At 37.1% G+C, this 21811-nt stretch overlaps 2 protein-coding genes across 9 annotated transcripts in view; one reads left to right on the forward strand and one right to left on the reverse strand.

Moving 5' to 3' along the window:
- NCOA6 (nuclear receptor coactivator 6) overlaps positions 1–5342 on the forward strand; it is a 35991-nt gene extending 30649 nt beyond the window's left edge. Inside the window, exons 13-15 of the mRNA XM_026681694.2 lie at positions 1600–1636; positions 2537–2685; positions 4748–5342. Of these exons, the coding sequence (XP_026537479.1) occupies positions 1600–1636; positions 2537–2685; positions 4748–4794 (233 nt within the window). The 3' untranslated portion in view covers positions 4795–5342. The remainder of the gene's footprint in view (positions 1–1599; positions 1637–2536; positions 2686–4747) is intronic.
- A 9610-nt stretch (positions 5343–14952) lies between these two features.
- Positions 14953–21811, reverse strand: part of TP53INP2 (tumor protein p53 inducible nuclear protein 2) — a 31065-nt gene continuing 24206 nt past the window's right edge. For 3 of the 8 annotated variants that reach the window (XM_026681670.2, XM_087959420.1, XM_087959419.1), the window contains exons 3-4: positions 17164–17302; positions 14953–16065 (exon numbers count right to left, since the gene is read on the reverse strand). In XM_026681670.2, the coding sequence (XP_026537455.1) occupies positions 15816–16065; positions 17164–17302 (389 nt within the window). In that variant the 3' untranslated portion in view covers positions 14953–15815. Of the gene's footprint in view, positions 16066–17163; positions 17513–21811 lie in introns of all 8 variants that reach the window. The other 5 variants (XM_026681668.2, XM_026681669.2, XM_087959417.1 and 2 more) reach the window with 3 other exon arrangements.

A 21811-nucleotide genomic window follows, 5' to 3' on the forward strand; every position in this document is an offset into this window, starting at 1 on the left:
ATGCGTTGGCGGGATGGTCTATATTCTTTACAAATAAATAAAATCTCTTGTACATTCAAAATTAATTTTATATTATATTGGATCTTACACTGAATTTTATACTGGACAGTTCCTTAGACAAGGGAATACATTTAAAATAATTTTGAATATAATTTTTATTTTGACTTTACTTACAAGGTAAAATACTTCGATTATTGCAGATGGATGTGGTTTGGGGGTTTCTGCACAAAGTATTAGCATTGTGCAAGACATTTGAAAGAGGCCAATTGCAAAGTGTGTTCCCTGAGCATTTAATGCCTCTTCTAAGCACAAAAGCATCTGCATACTCTGGAGACCTCAGTGTCAGTTCTTTGAAGGCACTCTCTGACTATCCTTATATTTCCACATGTGCATGGACTATATTTACTGCTTTAATATTTTAATGAGGAATACATCGTTAATGTAGTGTGCCCTCCGAAGCCCCTCTCTCAAATGTGATGCGCAGCCCTACAATTTATTTTAAAACAAACAGTAACCAAATGTTAAAGAAAGCTTGACCAAACACAGGCAAGAACATATTTTTATGATTGTTATGGAAGTAAAAGAAGGGGGGAAAGAGTCTTGGTTTGTCTTCTGTGTTGCATCCTTGATCAATTGTCGATAGTGAAGCTAAGTGGAGAAGTTTTCTGGCTTCAGAGTTCAAGAATTAAATTGGAATTCTTAAATGTGTTGTGTGACAGTTTTTCAGATTAGTGAGGATAAGCCTATTAGAACCCACATGGATTTACTTACAATAGGTACTTTTTATGGCATTTATCAATGGAGTTGTGTGATACAAATACGTCAGATTTTTTGCAATCATTTTCAGGTTTATGCCTAAGAAAGTGAGCAAGCTGTTTGAATCAGTCCATTTCCCCATTTTAGCTAATAGTACCTCAAGGCATTTAATGCCTTATTAAGTAAACTGTGGTACCTGCTACCTTGAAGAGAATTGGTGCGATGCTCTCTTCTAGACAGACTATCTGGGCAAGAATTATATGAGAATTAATATACTTTTATTGTGCTTCAAATATCAATTTGATACATTCTGAAGGAACATAGCTCAGAACATAGCTGACCCCGAGCTAAAAATATTTAACAAAATGATAACATTAGCACTGCACAGGCATTCTTGAGCAAAACTAGTGCATCACATACAAGCACAACTTAAGAATGTGGGTTGGGAATGGGATTTAATTCACAATAACTGTTATTTAGAGCTGGACAGACAGAAATGGGGAAGAACATTCTAACAGATATACAATAAAATATCTTACCAAATTTTGATTACAGGTTTACAAGGTTGCAGCTTAAATATCCAGTTAACTTATATGTAGTCAGGTAGAGGAGAATTCTGAAATCTAGTGAATTAAGTATAGTTATTATAATTTGAAAAGATCTTTATTTTGGGATCAGAATCCCTATTATGCAGGACTATTCTGTTTTATATTTCTGAATATTATAAATTAACCAGTATTGTGCCCATCACTTATTTTAAGTAGTAATCCCAGAAATTATTTTCATATTCATAAACACATATATGTACTTCCAATTTAGATTGGAATGTTTTTTTCTTTTCAGATCCGGAAGCAAATCCTGCCATTATCACTGGCCTTTCGTAAGTAATTAGTTACAACAAACAAAGAGTAAATCTTTTTGGTGCAAGTTTATGTGAATATGTATCTATTGTATATCATTAAAAGCAGGATGCTTTATTTTAGTTTTGGGCATATTTAGTCTTGATCCCCTCCCGCCACCTCCATAATAGACAAGAGAGGTAATGCAAATTAAGATTTGCTTCTTACAAAGATTTGCATGTGAAATGGATTTTGCATTCCAAAGATATCCTGTTTCCTGGCATAGACCATAATTCATGTATAAAGTGATAACACTTATCTAAGAAATGTTTATGAAAAAGCTTAATATGATTTGTCTTAAATGTTGTAAACCAGATAATCTTTCTTTGAATGAAATGGAAAGCTTTTTTTAGTGTAGCTCCAATTTCTGTGCTTTTTGTTTTATTTATTTTTTATTTAAAAGAGTTATATGGCTGCCTATCTTATGTACCATAAACGGTAGATTTTATAACAATAGTAGCATTTAAAAAACCTAATAAAACCTCCATCAAAAGCTCTGAACATTACAGAAACAAAACTCCTCCATACATGAGAATTTAGACTTACTGGGCTCCAGTAAGTACTTTAAAAAAGAGCCAACTCTTTAAGGCCATCCTTTTACATATTATTTTTCTGTTCAGAAGGCAAGAAATATGTTTTGTCTCACTCTGCTGAAATGGTTGCCAGATCTAACTTTGTGTCCCAAATGCAAACTATGTGCTTTAGTACCTTGGAAGATTAGCATGGGGTTTATAAAATATATGAAGTAATGTCTGGTTATTATCTATTAACATTTCTAGAAACATTTATTGTTGAAAAGTTAATGCTGATACTGTCTTGCTTATAGGTATCACTTTTCTTTTTTGTTTATAAACACACAACTGTTATCTCCTTTTTATCAGTAATGAGTCAAAGGAGAACTGTGAAAAAACTAAAACTCCAAGTAGAAGAAATTCAAGGACAGAGGAGCCTGCAGTAATACAGGAGACAATGGAGAATGGTCAGCGGAAGAGGTCATCAAGACCAGCATCAGCATCCAGCACTACAAAAGGTAGGGAAGAAAATCTTTTGAGCAAAGATAAAAATAAAAAAAGAAGCTAGATAACAAGTGCACTTGGTACATTTTATTTTATACGTGGTATTGAATTTCAGAAATGGGAACAAAGATGATTAAATATGATGTATCCAGTTTTAGCTTTCCTTCCTGTTGTTTAGACTCTTCTACAGAGTTAACTGCAGCACTAGCAGACAAAGCAAATGGCTCAATAAAGTTGCATGTACAAATGTAGGCATCCTGTTCAAATTGTATTTTTCAAAGAATCCCTAAATGAACAAAAAGTGGCACACCCCTGAGTTGATACAGAGTCGTGCACAGCCTTTTTTCCTCACTTTTCATATAAGTTCCAAAGAAGAAAATATGAATATAGCAGTTGCAGAAATTTGGATACTCAGTTGAGTCAGTACTCCTTATTTTTAGAGTAAAGATGAAATGAGCCTCTCAAAGGTGATTGACTTGTTAGGCCTACTGTTAGGTTGTTTGTTTTTAAATCAATGCTGATTCCTGTGGATTGCCTGGATAGCTTTCTGCAGTTTTCTTGGTAAGATTTTGGAAGTGGTTTTCATTGACTTCTTCTTAGAGCTGAGAGAGAGTGACTGGCCCAAGATCATCTAGTTGGCTTTATGCCTACAAGAACGTCCAATCTCCCAGTGTCTAGCCTCATGCCTTAATCACTACACCAAACTGCCTGTCACAGTTAGTTAGCTGAATATAAAGTTCCTCAAAAAAAATATTGAAAATCCTGGAGGAAATCTGAAACACACAATATGTATAAGGGGAGCTAATATTTTTCAATGAGAAGAGTTCTGAAATTCCAAAAATACAGGGACCTTAATCTGGCTGTATTAAATGTTTGGAAGATAGTTATTTTTGCCAGAGGAGGTGAGAGTCATACTGGCAGAATGCCCAGACTTCTGCACCTGCCATATTGCCCTTTTAATTAGTTTGAATCTAGTAAACAACTGTTCATAAATCCTAAGCATGTTCTTACTTTTTCAAAAAGATTGGTTTAACTTTACACTGGTAGAGGTTGTGTTTGTTTATATAGGAAATCACTGAAATTCAAGTTTTACTAGGGTGCCTACACTAAATCTTTGTTAGATATTAAAAGACTTAAAATAGTTTCTAATACACAAAAAAATGTATCTATCAGCAAACCTTGCTTTGCGAAATGTTTGAATTAATTTTAATTTAATTAAAGTTTCACTTTAGCTACCAATGGCATGGCATGAAAATGAACTAATTTTGGCCAATATAAGAAATGTGTTGTGTTACATTTTATGTGAAGTTTTATGGAAGTGTGGTTCAATTCGCAGATATTCAGATGTTAATTCTGTGAGATGGACAGCTGTCTGCTATTTCAGAAAATGAGATCACCAAAGGGGACAGTTCCCCTCCTCTCCCCACACAAAATGAAATATGTGGGTTTTTAAAAAAAACATGATTTAAATGAATAAATATTACAATTCCCTTATGGAAAATAAAATATGACATTTGATATAAAATTACATTCTATTCTTCAATAAGAGATACCCAAGAAAATGTTTTCAATTATCATTATACAATACATTTGCTTTTCCATTAATGTTATGCCCATCATATTAAAGAAATATTGTTTTGAAATATGAGATACTTTTATTCAAAACTACATTTTTAGTAAGTTTAGGAGAAAATACAATCCTGGTATAACTATCTCATCTGAAAAATTGGTAATCCTGTTTTCTGTAACAGTACGCATGTAGTACTAGATCTGTCTAAGTAGAGTAAGATGCTGAATAAACACACATAGGGTTGGGATGTTCAGATTATGTTGATAATTTGTCCAGATATAATTGTTTGCTCCTGCTCCTTTTTTTAATACTATGATGGACAACATTGTTTTTGAATTTTTAAGATTGTACCATAGACTTGTACTCAGTAAATTAAAGAAATTATCTAAAGAAAATGGTGGACTCTTTACCCAAAATAGAAAATAATTCCCTGTATCTATTTTATTTAAATGTTCATACTTAATTGATTTGTGAATATTTTTTTCAAACTAATTTCTCCCCTCTAGAAACAAATGCTGGTGCTATGCAGTCAAAAAGAAGAAAATCCAAATGAATTACTGAATGGATATGCAAGCTGTATAAATGTGTGAATTTTACTTAGCAATTCAGAGTTCTGATCTCTTGCTAAATATTAAAAAAATTACAGTTCTGTACAGAAATTAATTTTATTATTGTATGTTTCCAATAAATGCAAACTCTTTTCCTCTAAAGGTGTAATAATGGGAAGATATCAGTCTATTTGTTAAATTTTCTGGTTTTGTAAAGTCTTGCTTAGTACATCAGATCTAGCGTGTTGTAAAAAAAATCTCATAATTGTAAATTTATTATTGTGTTTTCACTTTTCATAGGACAAATAGAGTACAGGGTTGTCATTTTTTAGACATTAAAATATTGTACTGTGCTGTTTGTCAAGTACTGTATGTGAATAGCAATTGAAAGGGTTGTATATGACCCAGTCTTGGAAATGTAAATAGTTTTATTATATAGTAGGTTTGATGTATTTCTTGTAGAAAAGGACCAGTGAAACAAAATGAAATCAGAGGATTTGTAAAATGTGGATTATCCTAGTGCTCTAAATAAATGTCATTGACTTATACTTCATTTTAGAGATAAATTATTTTGCCTCTACATCCTTCTGTATGGAAAGAAGGTTATTGAGGAGTTTCAGAACAGCATGGAACATTTCATTTCTTTCAGCTTCTGATCTACAGTTGCTACTACTATAACATTGAAGAAAACCTGTACAGAGCACTAAAAATTATCCTCACCTGTCCCATATGCTTTGCAAGGTGAAATACATCAACAAATAGTTTTTTTGAGAAGAGGAAGCCTTGGCTCCCACAGTTAATCCTACCTCTATTTATATAAAAACTTCCTTATCTCTGCATGAAGAGGAACAGATATTTACAATCAGGAAACTATGCAGTATGGCCAATTCATAGCAGCAATGGAGGACACTGAACTTAAAAGAAAGCTGATCTGCTCTTGTTAAACTCAAAAATTTCGGGTATCTTTACAATTACACCACAGCATACCACAAAATAGTTTGAAGCAGTTGTGTCCTTTTTACTGCCATCAAATTGCAGAAGCAAAAATAAGGCCATCTAAACATTGGACAACCTCTTTCTATTGGCATTGGCAATATTTGTAATGGAACCAACTGACCCCATGGATTAGAAGGCTGGTGGTCCCAAAGGACCTCTGGATCTTACCCACCTGATCCAACCTTCTGCTTTGGAACATTGGACAGATAATTCTCACTGGCATTATCTGTATTCTAGGGAGCAATTTACCTGTATGCAAATGTTCTCCCAACTGCTGATGTATCGATAATAAGTACTATTCTTGTATAGTGATAAGTTTACAATGACAATCTAAAATGAAGTTTGTGAAGACACACAAATTGATACAATATGAGGAAATATTGTGCATTTTGGTGCTTCTTTATTCTGCCTTGGTCAGACCACCTAGAACAGTGATGGTAAACCATTTGGGCTTGACATGTCAAAACTTCAGAAAATGCTTAACTTGATTCTGCTGATGTGTCATTCCCTCCCCCCTCCCCCAGGAAAAAAAAGGAACTATTCTATATCTCTCCTTCCTCCCCCATCTAGGACATGCTGAAGAGCAGCATTCAGCAGCGGCAGTGCTGAGGTTGGGCCTAAAGTTGGGGCCCAGGCCTTCACTTCAGCCCTAGCACCATTGCTGCCACACAAAAAGGTCACACCACTCCCCCAAGGAGAGCAAGCCTTGTGGAATGATGTCATTGTTTGCACGGTCCAGCACTCCCCAGGTTCTGTCACGTGCACATTTACTTTCAGGTGTTGTTCTTTTTCTGTTGACAGGTTCCTGTGGTTTATCCAGGGCTGTTTTGGGTCACATAAGGTCTTCATTCTTGAGGCAGATTCATAGAAGGCCCTTCACAACCTCTGCAGCCTCCAAAAACCACATGAAAGCATGTCCCTTTCTGTGAAATTTTCAAAGGGTCCTAAGCAATGGTGGGATTCAAAAAATTTTTACTACTGGTTCTGTGGGCGTGGTAGGGGAAGGATACTGTAGAATCTCCAGTCAGAGGTAGTATTTGCTGGTTCTCTGAGCTACTCAAAATTTCCGCTACCGTTCTCCAGAACTGGTCAGAACCTGCTGAATACCATCTCTGGTCCTAAAGCTACACAAGAGCACATCCCATTCTCATGCAGCCTCCACAGCATCTGAAAATTATGAGCATGGAGCATGCTTTTGAGAATTGAAGAAGATGGGTGTGGTGAATGCCAGTGTGTCACCCAAAATTTTGTGGTATATCATCTTTGATGTATGTCATAGATTTGCCATTGTTGATTGCAAAAGTGTCCATTTCTGGGCATTATATTTAAGAAATAAATTGATAAATTGGATTATGTCCAGAAAAGAGGAGATATAAAGAGACATGAAGGAAAAAATATGAATATCAGCTGGAGATGGTATGTTTAGCCTGGAGAAGAGAACGTATCAGGAGATATGTTATTTGTTTTCAGTTATATTAGAAAAGTTATAAGGCAGAAGACAGGACTTAATGGTTCAGAGTTTTTCCAGCCAAGCAACTATAGGATTAAATTACATGGAAGTAGAAACTGGGTTGATTTTAATACCAATAGTAAAATATGTTCAACAAAGAAATAAACTGTTTGGGAAGATGGTGTTTAAACAAAAGCTAGATGATCACCTGTCAGAAATGCTGTTATTCCTGCACTGTGGTTTAGAAGTTAATAGTTAACTGCATGCAAAAATGAATTATTGTGCTGCTCAAATGTAATTAGCTAGATCTACTAAGCATTAAGGTAAAATGTTTTGAATTTGAAATATTTTGAATTTGGAGCACTTAACAGTAAGCTCTGAATAAATCTGGGAGCTTGTAATGGGATTATAAGAGTCTTTCATTTTATCTACACATTAAGCTTGCGAGGTAGATTAGACTAAGAGTAGCAAGTTCAGATTCATTCATTCCTCCCAAGCACTGGGTTAAGATGCTGTGTGAGCCCCTTTCAGTGCATCGGATGTGAGTTATGCTGTAACATGCTTTTTCTTTTGATATTTTGAATTCTGTTAGCCATATCAAGTCACTTGGTGACTGGGCAACCATATAAATTGAAGTGCCTGACTTCTATGATATTCATATAGTCTATTCTAAACCATTCCACCTTTCATTCACTTATATGCAGAATCTTCCTTTAAAATTCTAGAGGGTCAAACAGGTTAATTTTTTGTCTGCAAACACAATGTTCTTCGTGAACCACAGCTTCTGCCTTGGATACTCTTCCACGAATCCCATGTTATCAAAGTGCATTTTTGATACAGCCAAGATGAAAGAAACCACCAGATCCACTTGGATCTTCTGGCTGAGATCAAGTGTAAATAGACTGCAGGTTCCTGGATATTGTTTTGGTTTCTTTGTGATTTTCTACAATGTTCTTCAATGGATCTTGATAGGCTAGCAATTTTAGAAAGTACGTTACTGTCTCATATTTTTCCATTTCAAGACATTGTCTCTGACTCTAAAGCCATGAGCTTCAGAGATTTAGAAATCGTTTTGTAGGCCTTTTCCAGGCTGGTAAGCATCAATTACTTTAAAAAAATGGTTTTCAGCAAGGTACGATGGGCTTCTAGAATCTGTACAGTGAAAAACTCATTGTAATGGTGTGGAGAGGGATTTGGGAGTCTTCTATAGGGTAGGCAGGCCCAAATCACCCAGATTATTTTAATAAAGTATCCATACAATTGACCCTTCTTGGTCCTATAAATGAATTGATTAAACTAGGGAAGCAATTTTTCACACATTGCATGTTAGAACACCTTGTTTGTGAAATAAAGGAAAAAAGCACCAAGATTTGGTGTAATCTCCTCAGACTTTCTCTGTAAATAGGAGCCACATGAAGCTCTGATAACCTACAGTGGCAAAGATGTGCAAAATTTATAAAATTCAAAAAGATAAAACTGTCTGTCTACACATAAATATTTTACTGTTTCTAAATTTCTATGTTTCTTTAAGAGATGAAGATTAATAACAGACACAAACGTTTAGAAAATTTTCCATCCAAATCAAACATTTTTGAAACGTATTTTTAAGATAACAACAGTTTGTTTTGTCCCTGAGTCCATGCTATAGATTTTCTAGGTACAAAGGAAAACGACAAAAAAGCTAGAACTCAGCCAGTCTTTCAAGTCTGTTATTACAACAGTCTCCTACTGATTCAACATCATTGCATAGCTAACCACAGCTTTAAATGTTGAATATTAATAATGCTCTTACACATGCACGATAAGATGTTTTTTTTCTTTTTAAGCACTCTTCTGTTGACTTAACTGTACAGACTCAACATACAGACTCATATATATTTATGACTTTCAGTATTATTGCAATAAAATCACATTTTGTAATAAGGCCAATTTTCGAATTGCAGCCATAGTGAAATGAAGCAGGCATTTTACAAATTTTTAGATGATAGTTTGCACAAGAATTGAAAGTCTTTTATGAAGTGTTTGGAGGTTGCTCTGCAATTGTGAATATTTGTGTTTAGACATTAACTGGTGCAGATTCCTTTTTAGGGTTTTCAGAAACCAAATATGAGATGTAAATATGGTGTTTACTATCTCCATTTTACATATAGAAAATCAGGATGTGGGGTCTTATTTCTAGCCTTCAATGAACAACATAGCTGGAATGTCTTTTATAGATGCAGCTGCAAAAGAACAAAAATCATGCCTGGGTGCTTTTTTTTAGGGGGGGAGGTCTACATATATGTTCAAAGAGGTTATAATTCTAATTATATTATTCCATGTTGGAAAGCTTTGCTGCTTAGCCTTCAATTGGTGTTGGATCTAATTCTAGATGAGAAGGAGAAAACATTTCTTTATTTTGATCTATGTTGCTGCAAAAAGTTTTGAAGTAGACAGGGGTAAAATTGTTATCTAAATAATTTGGGTTTCTGGGAAGTTTAGTTCCATGATTATATAATTATTTTATATTACAGGGATCTAAAAATTGTTTTGCTGGCCAAATCAATAGTCCTGTTTCTTACTATAATGCAATAAATAAAGCAATTTGTCTCCAGCAATAGCCAGGCAGAACTATTGGGGACAATGTAGGTAGGGCATGATGTAATGGCCCTGCAATTTGCTTTGAGCACCTCTGACCATCAGAGGCATAAGACAGAACCTTGTGGTTGTAAACATATTTAAGGCATCTCATGTTTCCTGAATCTGGTAATTCCTTACCACATAGCTGGTGTGTTGATTTTCCAGTTGTCTTTATTGCATTCAATTCAATAGGAATATGATTGCAGTGTTGTAAGATAAATGGTATCACTGGTGAAGTCCAAGGAGTTCTCTCCCCCCCCCTCCCTCTTCCTCTCCCTCTCTCTCTCACTCACACACACACACGTCTTCAAGTCAGAAATATTTGTCCACATGCACAGACGCACCAATAAATATATAAACTTGTCAAGTGGCCATTCAGTCTCTCTCAGCTTAAAGAAGCAAGACAATGGCAAGATTTCAGAAGTAGTTTGCCCCTGATTGCTTCCTAGAGCTGAACGAGAGTGACTGTCCCATTAGCAAGAAGTTGCCAACATGTTTTATTAATTCCTTCACACAAATGTTCTGGGAGAAAATCAACAGATGAATTCTTTGAATTATTATTATTTTGCTTCCTGGCCCTCTTCCTTCTACTTAATACTTAGAAAATTTAAATGCTTCCGAAAAAAATTATAATCAGTTTCATTGACGTAATAGTTACTGTTACAGGTGTTAGAGGAGATCTAACATTAGACACCTAATAATTGGATTCACTTGTGAAACCCAAAAATAACTCCAATGTTCCAGGCAGTTGATTTCTATTTTAAAATTCACTAAAATATGCATTATGTTTGACTATAGCCCTAATTGTGCACCAGCAACTTTTCCTGAATGTTGACCTTCCATAGGAAACATATATAATTAGGTGGTACTAAGTTGGGTATGTGGTTTTAAATTACAAATGACTCCCTTGAGTTTTACTAGGATTTTAAGTAGATACAACTATGTTGTTTTCTTGTCAATGGTTTGCCTCTAACTTTTTCCCAGTCAAGCTTATAGCCATTGGATATGCTAGTAATTGCTCAAGCACTAGCCTGGTCTAAACGTGCATGTTTTTTTAAATCAGCCAAAATTTGATAAATGCTGCTGAATTCTGTAAAAATTGAACTTTATTTTTAAATATCTCATCAAACTTTGATATTAAAGTTATACCTTGGCTAACAATGGCAACTGGGACTGGAATTGCTAAGTGATGCAGTCATAAAGCACAGTATAATCATGTGACCATGCTACTTGGCAACAGCAGTTCTGGCAGACCTGGTTCCTGTCATTTGTAAGGACTGTACTAGTCATTAAGCAAGGACCTCACATGACCACAACTTACCAGTTCTTGCCACCTTCCCCATTGACTGCTTCTGAGAAGCCAGCAGGGAGGGTCATAATTACCACTCATTCATCACTACCACAAATTTCAGGAGTTGCTGAACAAATGGATGTAAGCCAAGGGCTATCCTTATAGGCTCACCAAAATGTGTACTCAATCCCCTAAATTGTTTCAGAAAATTATATATTCAAATATCTCAATAGTAATTAATATTCCCTAGCTTTCAGCTGATAAATCCTTCATGAAAATTTAGGCATCTAGAAAAAGTATGTTTGAGTTACATTGATAAGTCATCTTGATTTGCCAATTTCCAAGAAGCTGCTGTTACAAAGTCATTTAATCAAAGAGGATAAAAGTTGCAAGCACAAAATTAAAAGAACTTAGAATAATTTGGCTTATTTGTATGTGAAGGGAACTGACATATTCTTTGATTACTATAATGTTGGTACATCTGACTCAGCCACATCATATTTGCCACCTGCTTTCTCAATAAGTCTTAAAGAGAAGCAGAAGATGCAATTTGGAAATAGAGTAACTATTTGAAATGGAGTCTATTTCAACCCTTTTTCAACTCCAAATTAAATAAATGCTCTAAAACCAATATCAAATAAAGTATATTTGTCACTCACATCATCTGTACTTCATGAGTCAGAAGTCCTATAACTTCCTGGAAAAGCATGATCATTAGCACATATTGATAAATACAAATATTATATTCTGAAACAACCGAGATGCGACAGGGTTGGTATTCTTGGCTGCTATGCTAGAACTCAGAAGTTGGTGCCAAGGAAAAGATAAGGACTCCCAGTGATTAAGTTTTTAAGCTTCTGGTCTGCTGCTATTAAGATTCCTTGCCTGGTCTCCATAGCAATAACTGGTGAGCATCAACAACTGTTCAAAGCAGAAAGGCCAATCCATTGGAGGTAGGGGATGGATTTGCCATCAATTTCATGACAGTAAGGATAAAGTGATTAACACCAGCTAATTCCTTTATAATCAAAATGAGCCATTTAGAAACTATGTTCAAGTTTCATTATGGATGGGAAAAGAACAAATAGGTGAGAATGACAGAACTGGGGAAAGAAGCAAATATTTTAATATCACTTGGATTTCTATTCATTTTGCAAACATTTTTTTCATCATTTTGCCCTTTTTTAAACATATTTAAATGAATTGTTTTAATTTTGGAGATAAGTATTTAGATTCAGAATCTTTATTTCTGTCAGGATAGTGTTCATCAAGAACATAACTGAATGGGCACTATTAGAAAAGTACCAAGATAATTGAGGTCTGCCTCTACTTTAGATATAAAACATTCTGTTCAGTCATCCATTGTAAGTTTTAGATATATAGACCAGAATCCATAGAACTACACAGCTAATTCTTTTACCACAAGGATTTTGTTTTTGGATCATAACTCCATTTTGCCAATGGCATATGACAAATTACTTTGTAGTTAAGATTCTTCAAAAGATAATTATAATATGAGGATTTGTCATTCAAAATAAAAATGTACAAAACTCATGATACCTGTGTTCTTAAATACATGTAAATTACTCCCTAGATTTAAATATAGAGATATCAGAGGAGTAAATAGAAATAATCATATATTTATCATATTTCTTCTTGTTCAGTTATATTGATATGAAACTCTTGCACTTTATGGGGGGGCAGTATTACTCTCATGTATCCATTTGGGTGGGGTTTTTCCCCAGATATGGTCAATAAGTGTGGCAAAACCATGGATTACTTCTGCAGTGCAAATAAATGTTCCCTTTTTCCCAAAGTCAAAATAGGGTTTCTAAGATTTTATTTTTAAAAAATCAAGTCTTAAATTGTCCCGAGGTAAAAGTTCCCTAAAATCAACACAGGAAATGAATTTAAATATGGTATCTCCATCATAGTGGAAAATATTTTTAAGAATAAATGTAGCTGAAAAACAGGACGTGAATATTCTCATTTTCCTAATTAGAAGGAAGAAAAATATAATGAACTAGAAGAAATTGAAAAAAAATTATCCTACCTCTGTTGTGGCTTTTAAAACGTGATCATTTTTAATGAAGCAACCCTTTTCCAATAAAACCTCAAAGAAATTAATTCATTCAGAAATAATGTTGATTTAAAGAGATAATCCTGATGCTGCAGAAAGGGAATAATACCATTCAGTGTTGAAATGGACTTGGAAGTCCAAACTTTCAAAATTTACATGCACATTATTTTTTAAAGCAAGGTGGACAAGGGGTGGCTGTGGATCCTAGTATGCTGGAAACATTATCTTTCCTACTTTCAGATTCTTTCCCCCATTTTGTAAAAGACCCTTTGAATGTAAATAACTAACCATAGGAAGCTAACAGCACAAAGTAAAGATCCAGCCACTAACATCAACTTATTTCATCAGAAATCCTCTGAGTCCCTTTCTTAGAAAACTGGGTGTAGTCGCAGCAAAAGCCTCACCGACCTTCTCAAGGAAAAAAAAAAGTAGTGGGAAGGATCCTGCATTGCTAGGGACAATAACAAAGCAACTTTGCCAAATTGACATCTGGTAAATGGATGTTTTGTGATCAGCCACGTTACTGTGGAAATCCTTTTGTGAAAACTCCAGTGACAAGCTTCAAAAATTCTAAACCCAAATAGGTTTCTTATCCCTACTTTAAAGGGTACTTCTGTACTGAAGAGCCCATACATTTCTCTTTGGCATTCACTTATTTAACAGTTCAAAATCCTTTCTCCTTTGATATGTAATGTAAATCTACATATTCATTAATTCACTTCCATTTTCTGCTTAGTATAGGCTTCCCTATGTATGGTCTTTCAAATATGTTGGACTACAGCTTCCATCACCCAGTATGGACCTTAGCTAGGGACATTGTGAACATATAACTTCAGCACACCTAAATGGCACGAGATTAAAGGAAGAACACTTTAGAAATGCTCCATATGAAGGCTATGTATATTTCTGTTACAAGAAATGTCCATGAACAGCCTCATGGAAACATATTTTTAAAAGTTGCACGCTTATAAATGTTTATGTTTGCATTTTTTAAAACAATTGATTTATGCACACACCAGGCTCTTCACTCAACTTGATTTTAATTTAGATATTTTTAATTTAAAAATAATAATCAGAAGCTGGGGTGCTGCAAAACATACGTATCAGCCTCTAATAAGAATGCCCCTAGGCTTTGTGGGCATCCTTTAAAAGTCCTTAGGAAATAAGGATTGCTGGGTAGCTACAACAATACTGACTCTACCTGCTTAGAGGAAGGCTGGGTAATGGGGACCAATGGCTCCAGTTGGCTTTCCGATAAAGGGTATTTGGGGACCTATCTGGATTTATCATGGACCTCACTCCCAGATGCACCATTTTCTAAAAGTGCCCAAAAGCTTCCAAATGTACCTCTGAGGTTGTCCATCTTTTTGTAAACACTTGATCATTAAATTATAGAGTCATTAATAGCATTGTAAGAAACTCTTTGAGTTACTAGTTGATAACCATGCAACTAATTAGATGGAGGAAAAGTAGTCATACCACTTTGCCCTTTTCATAATCACACTTCCTCTGTAGTATTTGTAAACTGTTAATGTTAATTGCATCTACTCAAAATGTTGTAGCATCATGTGACATCCTGCACAGAGAATTCAGGTTCTATCTATATTCCACATGAAGTCAATGGCAAAATTCCCAGAAATATTCATTGTATTGCCGTGCAGTCTCAAGGCAATTAAGGATATTCCTTGATAATTCATGAGCAGCCATTACATCAACTCAGCAAAAGAAACAAATATACAAATTATTTATTTTTCACGGAAGGAAGTATGTTAAAATACATGTCATTAATCTTTAACTTGGGATCCGTTAGGCTTCTTTCTTGTTTTATTTGTGTTCCATTTTGCACAGGAACCTGGTATCTCCATTTGACATCACAATCTGTTAGGTTTTGTTTTGTTTTTTGTCATGAGCATGATGTCAAAAAGAAAGGCACTGATGTCACAGGCTCTCTAGTGCAATAACAAGGGATGAAAAGAAATGACAGGGCACCATGTTCCTCCTGTAACTTATTTAAATTAGAATAAAGGTGATATATTCACTGGAAGCACCAAATTAGTCTAACACTGGCAACTGCTACAATAGCCAGTGTGTGAATTCATGCTACCTAAGGACCAAGAAACACACTCACACAAGAAACATGGTTTCTCTTAACAACCAAGATACATATATGTTTTTCCAACACTTAAAAAACCCATATATTGGAGATTCAAAGTTGACTTGCTGTCTTGTTTCTTAATGCTAGCAAGGCATGTTGTGTTTCATTCACTATGAGATCCAAATCAAAATCTGGAAATAGGATGTAGAGAAGATGGGACATTAAATTCAAAAAAGAAGTCATTGATCAGAAAACATATTTTTTTGCTAAAAACAGAGGGAGGGGGAGAGATAAAGCTCAAGAAAAGCCCACAAAAGATCTACCATTTAATGTTGCAAGTTCATGAGAATGTAGGAAGTTCTCACAGGGGAGGGATGATTAATTTCAGAAAATGAGTGAAAACAACCCTCTTGGATGGAGAAAAGCATTGTGAAGAGCTAGTGAAGCTAAAAGTTAAAAGGATAATGCCCCACAGTGTAGACTTCCTGAAGTAGCTTAGTAGTTGTACTGGCGCTGGCATGGTTGGTAGACGAAGTGGCTTTGGGGTTTGGCCCGTTGTGGGCGGCACTCTCTGGCACGGTTCTGCCGCTTCATGACTTTCTGACTCAACTTGTGCTTCTCTGCCAACTGCTTTGCCCTCTGAATCCGACGCACTTGATTGACCTTCTCCAAGATGGCAGCCTTGGTAGCAAGAGAAGTGGAGTGGTGTGGGGGACGGCGCTGTAAACAGTTTTCAGGTATTTCGCTGCAGAAAAAAAAGGCATACAGAGTGAGCTGGACTCAGCACTTTTGATATGGTAACACCTACTTCAAAGGACAAAGGGCATATCATTTTCTCTAAATAGCAAAAGAGTGAGTCATAAAAAATTAATGTAAGCCACTCATCCACAAATGTGATAAGGAACATAAGCTACAACTCCCACAATCTACAACAAAATGCACAATAGCTGTATGTATGGACAATTCATGAAATGTCCCTTCCTCCTACTTTTTTTAGGGATAAAATTATGTAATTATGGATCTGTTCAGGCAGACAGTTCAGCTGTGCAATGAAAACCAAAGGAGAGGGAATGGGGACTGCTGATGGCCTTGTGCATCCAAGCAGCAGGGGGCATATTTGAGCATGTATCTGCTGTAATGTTCATTTACTGTCCTCCATAGGTAGCAAAATTCCTGGGCTACATGATTCCAGCAAGTAGGAATCATGATATAAACAACATTGATAAGAACTTCTCGCCTGTCTATATGCTTCTATTCACAGAGAGGAATCAAACACCCAAATAGGAATACTGTCATACTTGTAGGCATATCTGAAGCTCAGAAGTATGAATGATACTTTATGAAAGTTGAGAATATCTGAATATATATTTATTTTGCTATATCAAGGAGTCCATTTGGTGGAAAAAACATTTAACTGGGAGAGTGATATTCCAGCCAGCCTAATAAAATAGGAAGTGGTAGTCAAACCAGAACCAGCATTTGCAAAAATGAAATTCCTTAAGCATTCTTTTTAAAACAAATAATATAACCCTGTTCACATGTACTTTGAAATAAGTCCCACAGATTTCACAGAGCCTTCAAAAATGGGGGAGGGGGAGGACTATTTCCAAGTTGTTTCAATTCTTCCCTAACTATTTAGCTCCTCTCATTCACTTATCTGGGTAAATTTTATATAAGGTTAAATATATACATACAATATTCTGCCTGCAATGCTGGGAGATCTCAAAACACTGAGAACCCACTAGCTCAGGAAATATTGGGCTACAGTATATTTTTTCCTAGCTGTGAAATTTGTGAAGAGGAACACAGGAGGCTCTTTGTAAATGTCTGGAACTGAACTTACTTCTCCTGGATGTTCTCCTCAGGATCCTCTCTTTCCACAATGATGCTGGTGGTGGTGGTGACATATACAGACATGCTGGGATGCTCAATCAAGAGGTCCTCCATGGGGCTGCTCTCCATACTGACAGCATCAGGACCTTCTGCAGTAAAACAGGGGGGAGGGGTAACAAACCAACTCTCATCCATCAAGCAGGGGTCAGGCTGAGAGGGCATGGACCTGCTGACACAGTCACTGAGGGAGTGGGGTGAAGACGTGGTAGGTGGAAGGGACCCATGGCGGCAACGGGAAGCGCAAACAGAATCCTTCTCACCTACCCACTGCTCAGTACCAAGACTTGAAGCCAAACTATCTAATAAGAGATGGCAGCAATCACCGGCCACACAAAACGGGAACAGCCAGAACAGCAGCAACAATGACACAAACAAAATTCAAAAGAAACATCATAGTGCAAAGCCATTCAACAAGAATGCATGGCAGTGCAGGGTGCGTACAGGAAGGAAAACAGTGCACACATTCAATATATTCAAAGGATGGGAAGGAAGAGGAGAGAAAGGAGGGGCGTTATTAGTGAAAAAGATACCCCAATGGCATTGGTGTGACTCATCCTGAAGTCTTTCCTGATGGTTTAGGACTGACCCAAGATGTTTTACTATCCTGTGATGCCAATCCTCTGCATCACTTAAGACTGTAGCTGTGTGTCACTTGTGGCTTGCTTTCTGACATTCTTTGCCACATTGTCAGGTGTTCCAGTTGGTATAAATCTCTCTGTGTGTGGTATTTTATTTGTGGACATAAAATAGGTCTACTTCAGTTGCCTGTGTAAATATCCCAATAATGATCATGTTGCACAAAGGAGGAAGATGAATATCCTGAACCAAATCAGGCAGTAGATTATGCTACTGGGTTATTAAATAACCAAACAGACACAACAGTGAAAAGAATATTTGCAAATAAAAAGAATGCCTAACTTTCTCCCAAAGAGTAAAAATCAATTGCTGATGAACTGTAGATACTAATATCTTTAAATGTGTACCGTTCTAAATTCAAGGAGATAAGAGCAAGACTTTTTTTTTGAAAAAAGGAACAAAAAATGATTCCATAAGGAAATTTGGGAACAGGGAGGATGGTTTAAATTAGATAGGTGGCATCTCCAGCAGACAAGGATTTTTTCCCCCCTTCCTCAATAAAACATACCTTCTATCTTATTCTACTAAAATTGACCCAATCACCAGACTCTGGAAGAGAGATTTTTAAAAAAAATTAAAGCAACAATCCTATACATTTTTAGAGAGACCTATCAGCTTCAGCAGCATAATTTTAACAAATATTGCATCAAAATTTATCATATAATTGTCACTTGTTTGCAACTCCAGGAAGCAGTTCTGTCTTTTCTCGGGCTCACGTAGTAGCCTCATTGGCTTTACTTAACTCTTCCAGTTTCAGAGTGGGAAATGGGATTGTTTCAAAGAGTTGCATCAGGTGCTGTGTTTGTACGCCACATGCAGGGGTGGGTGGCTGGGGGCTCGCAAGAGTTCGGGCGAGCCCCTAGCTAAGTTTCTGTGCAATTTGGAGAACCCCCAAATCCCACCCCTGGCTGGCCTCACCCACCCCGCCCCTCCCAGTAGTCCCCACGCAGTCCATTTTGGATGCAGGTAAATGCAGAGTGCCTGTGGAGGCTCGGGGAGGGCAAAAAATGGGCCTCCCGGAAGTTCGGGAAGGCCAGAAATGGGCCTGTTTCCGACTTCCACAGAGCCTCTGGAGCCTGGGGAGGCCTTTTTCACCCTCCTGGAGGCTCGAAGAAAGCCTCCAGGGCCTGGGGAGGGCAAAAAGCACCCCCATGCCATGGTGCAGAAGGCTGATTAGGCCATGCCACCATGGTCACGCCCACCCAGCAACCGGGCAAAGAGCCCCTTGCTAAAAATTTTGAAGCCCAACCCTGGCCACATGTTTCAAAACACCTCTTTGGAATTAAATGTAAAGTATTCCACATTCCTTATTAAGCACGTAAACCTCAAATGCTAAAAGGTCTATCAAGCCGGATGATCACCAAGTTTGCATTGCAATGACCTGTTTCTCTCCCAGCTCCTGCATAATATCATTTGAAGTCTTTGTACAAGGACCAAAATGGCCTGACTATTCAAGACATCATCCTTCCCGCATATGAATTCATACCAAAAGCTGGGTTGGTGGCACCCTAGTTATGCAGCCAGACAATTTTTCTTCCGGTTGTATGTTACAGCAGAGAGCCTTTACATGGGAGATAGGAGTGGTGGTGGAAGGAGACAATGGCCTATTTTAGCCCAGAGACTGGGAAGAAAGATGAAACCTGTTTGTCACAGGCAGTTTATATAAGCGAAGAAAACCAAGCTGAATGGTATTTTTTAATAGGCGCCATAAAACTGATTTGAGAAACGGTGGTGAGGTTTGTTAATAAGGTTGCTTCTGAAAATCTACAGTACTAGAGAGCTCCCAATTCAGGCGGGGAGCGGAATTAGCCAAGAGTTCCCACAAAGAGGAAAGCAGGCCACGTCTAATCCTCCAGATTGTCTATTGTCGCAAACTGCATAACAGACCTTTTGCTATTTGAACGGTGCCACAGCTGAGCTGGAAGAAAATGTGTTTGGCTGTTAAGGAGGGTGATGTCATGGGAACATGGCAGCATGTTGCTATGTCAGAATTGATGTAAACATCACTTTGTGAAGAGCCCTCGGGAGTAGATTTTCAGGACACAAAAGGCAGCTGTGGTTGACAGAGATTTGGGACTGCGTCCCGCACTACATTTCTGCACAAAGCTAATGCACATAGTATTCATTCTTTATTGTATTTGCCTTTATGTTGCCAGTTTCTTCTCTATTGCAGTCATTCCCAATGTGATGTTCCGGACGTCTCAACCACCTAACTTAGAATACTAGTGTTGCAATGCCTTCTTCCTTGATTTGTTGGTTTCAAACATAAGGTATGGAAGTATCTTTGCTGACTCAGATCATTGCAGAAAATAGAATATTTTAAAAGCCTTATTTTCACAGGGCTTCTATTAGAATCAAATTGGACATTGGTATGGCTATCATTATCCAAGCACAGGGGCACAGCACTAAGGTTACACATGGAGACATTTGCTTTAGTTACTAGGACACTGTGGGCATCCCAAATCAAGTTTCTGGTTAGATCTACTGACATTTGGGGAGGGGATTATCTAAAGAAAAATGAAGTGGTCTCTTGTTTTGATCAAACAATAGAGCTCTTTCCCTGTGCTATTTTCCTAGTTCTGAATTGCCCTGCCTCAAAGCATCTCTAACTGCAGAAGGAAAAAAGCATTGGTTGCTGTAACAAGTCTTATTCTATCCTTCATAACAGGGAAGGAAAACTTGTTTCTTCCAAAAGGTAGCAGGAACTTCAAAACCACCCCAAAAGTACCAGTGGAATATAATGTGTTACTGTGATGAAGAGGGAAAACAACTAGGTGCATGTGGTGTAATAAGATTAACCTCACTGAATGAAAGTTTCCATTTAAATTATATCAACTTTTGTTTTTGTCTTTTTTTGGAGAAGTTTGCCCTCTAGTGCAGAGTTTACCAATCTTTCCAGCTTTGCGGACCGGCCAGCGGGTGGGGGAGTGGGGAATCGGATGGTTCTGCATGAGCGGCGGGTAAGCATGCGTATGCGCTCAGCTCCATTCATGCAGGCGGCGGGCACACAGACACACCGCTCATGCAAATGGAGTGTGCACACATGCACTTGTCCACTGCTCGTGCAATTGGGGATGCACTCACCCACCACTTCCACAGCCTGGTTCCGAAGGGCTCAAGGCCCAGTACTGCCTCCTCTAGTGTGTTCCTGGGTTTGAAAGCTGGACATCTCTGCCCTGGTCTAATGGTATGTGGGAAAGACCTTGGGAGACAGGAGGAGGGAGAGCTGCAGACTGGATAGCTGGTGTGTAACTGGTACCACAGCCCACAAAAGGGGGAGAGTGTGGAAAACATTTCAGAAAGGACCTTCCCTAGTTTTCTAGAGAGTGAAAGGAAAGTATAGAAGAAATACTTTCAGTCTGGTAAAATTCTGTTAATATAACCTTATAATAAAGATAGAGCTAGTACTCCTGTGGGTGTTTCTTGTGTGGACTTCTTCACTGTGGTGACATCTGGACAATCAACACATCTTCTGGAGCTCTATACATTTCTAGGGTCACTTGCACAAACACATAAACACAGTATTACTTACACACCATTCTCACACTCCCCTCTAAGGATTACTAACAGTCAGTAGATAATTTAAAACAGGGGAAACATGGAATCCCATATGGTCACTGTCAGAATTCTGATCAAAACCAAAATTCTCTGCAGCTTTTTAAAAATTAAATGAAGAAATCATGGCAGTTCACCTGCCCGGCTTTCATTTCAAATAGCAGCAGCAATTCTGAATTATCATGTATATAAAGGAATATAAAGTGTTTCATACATCAAACGTAAACTCTTTTTCAAAGAATTTAAATTATAATTCTCATAGACAACAAGTTGCATAATGTGTGCCAGTGCACTGATCCAATTATCTTATAGAATTTAACCTAGATTATGATTACCTCATCCAGAGGTGTGCCTGCAAATTTTGAAGTACAGAAGATTATCCTAACTGCCTAAGGACAACAGTAGCA

This window comes from Notechis scutatus, chromosome 3 (genome assembly GCF_049901735.1).
Source record: "Notechis scutatus isolate UNSWTSFEM ecotype Mainland chromosome 3, rNotScu1.2, whole genome shotgun sequence".
Lineage (NCBI taxonomy): Eukaryota > Metazoa > Chordata > Lepidosauria > Squamata > Elapidae > Notechis > Notechis scutatus.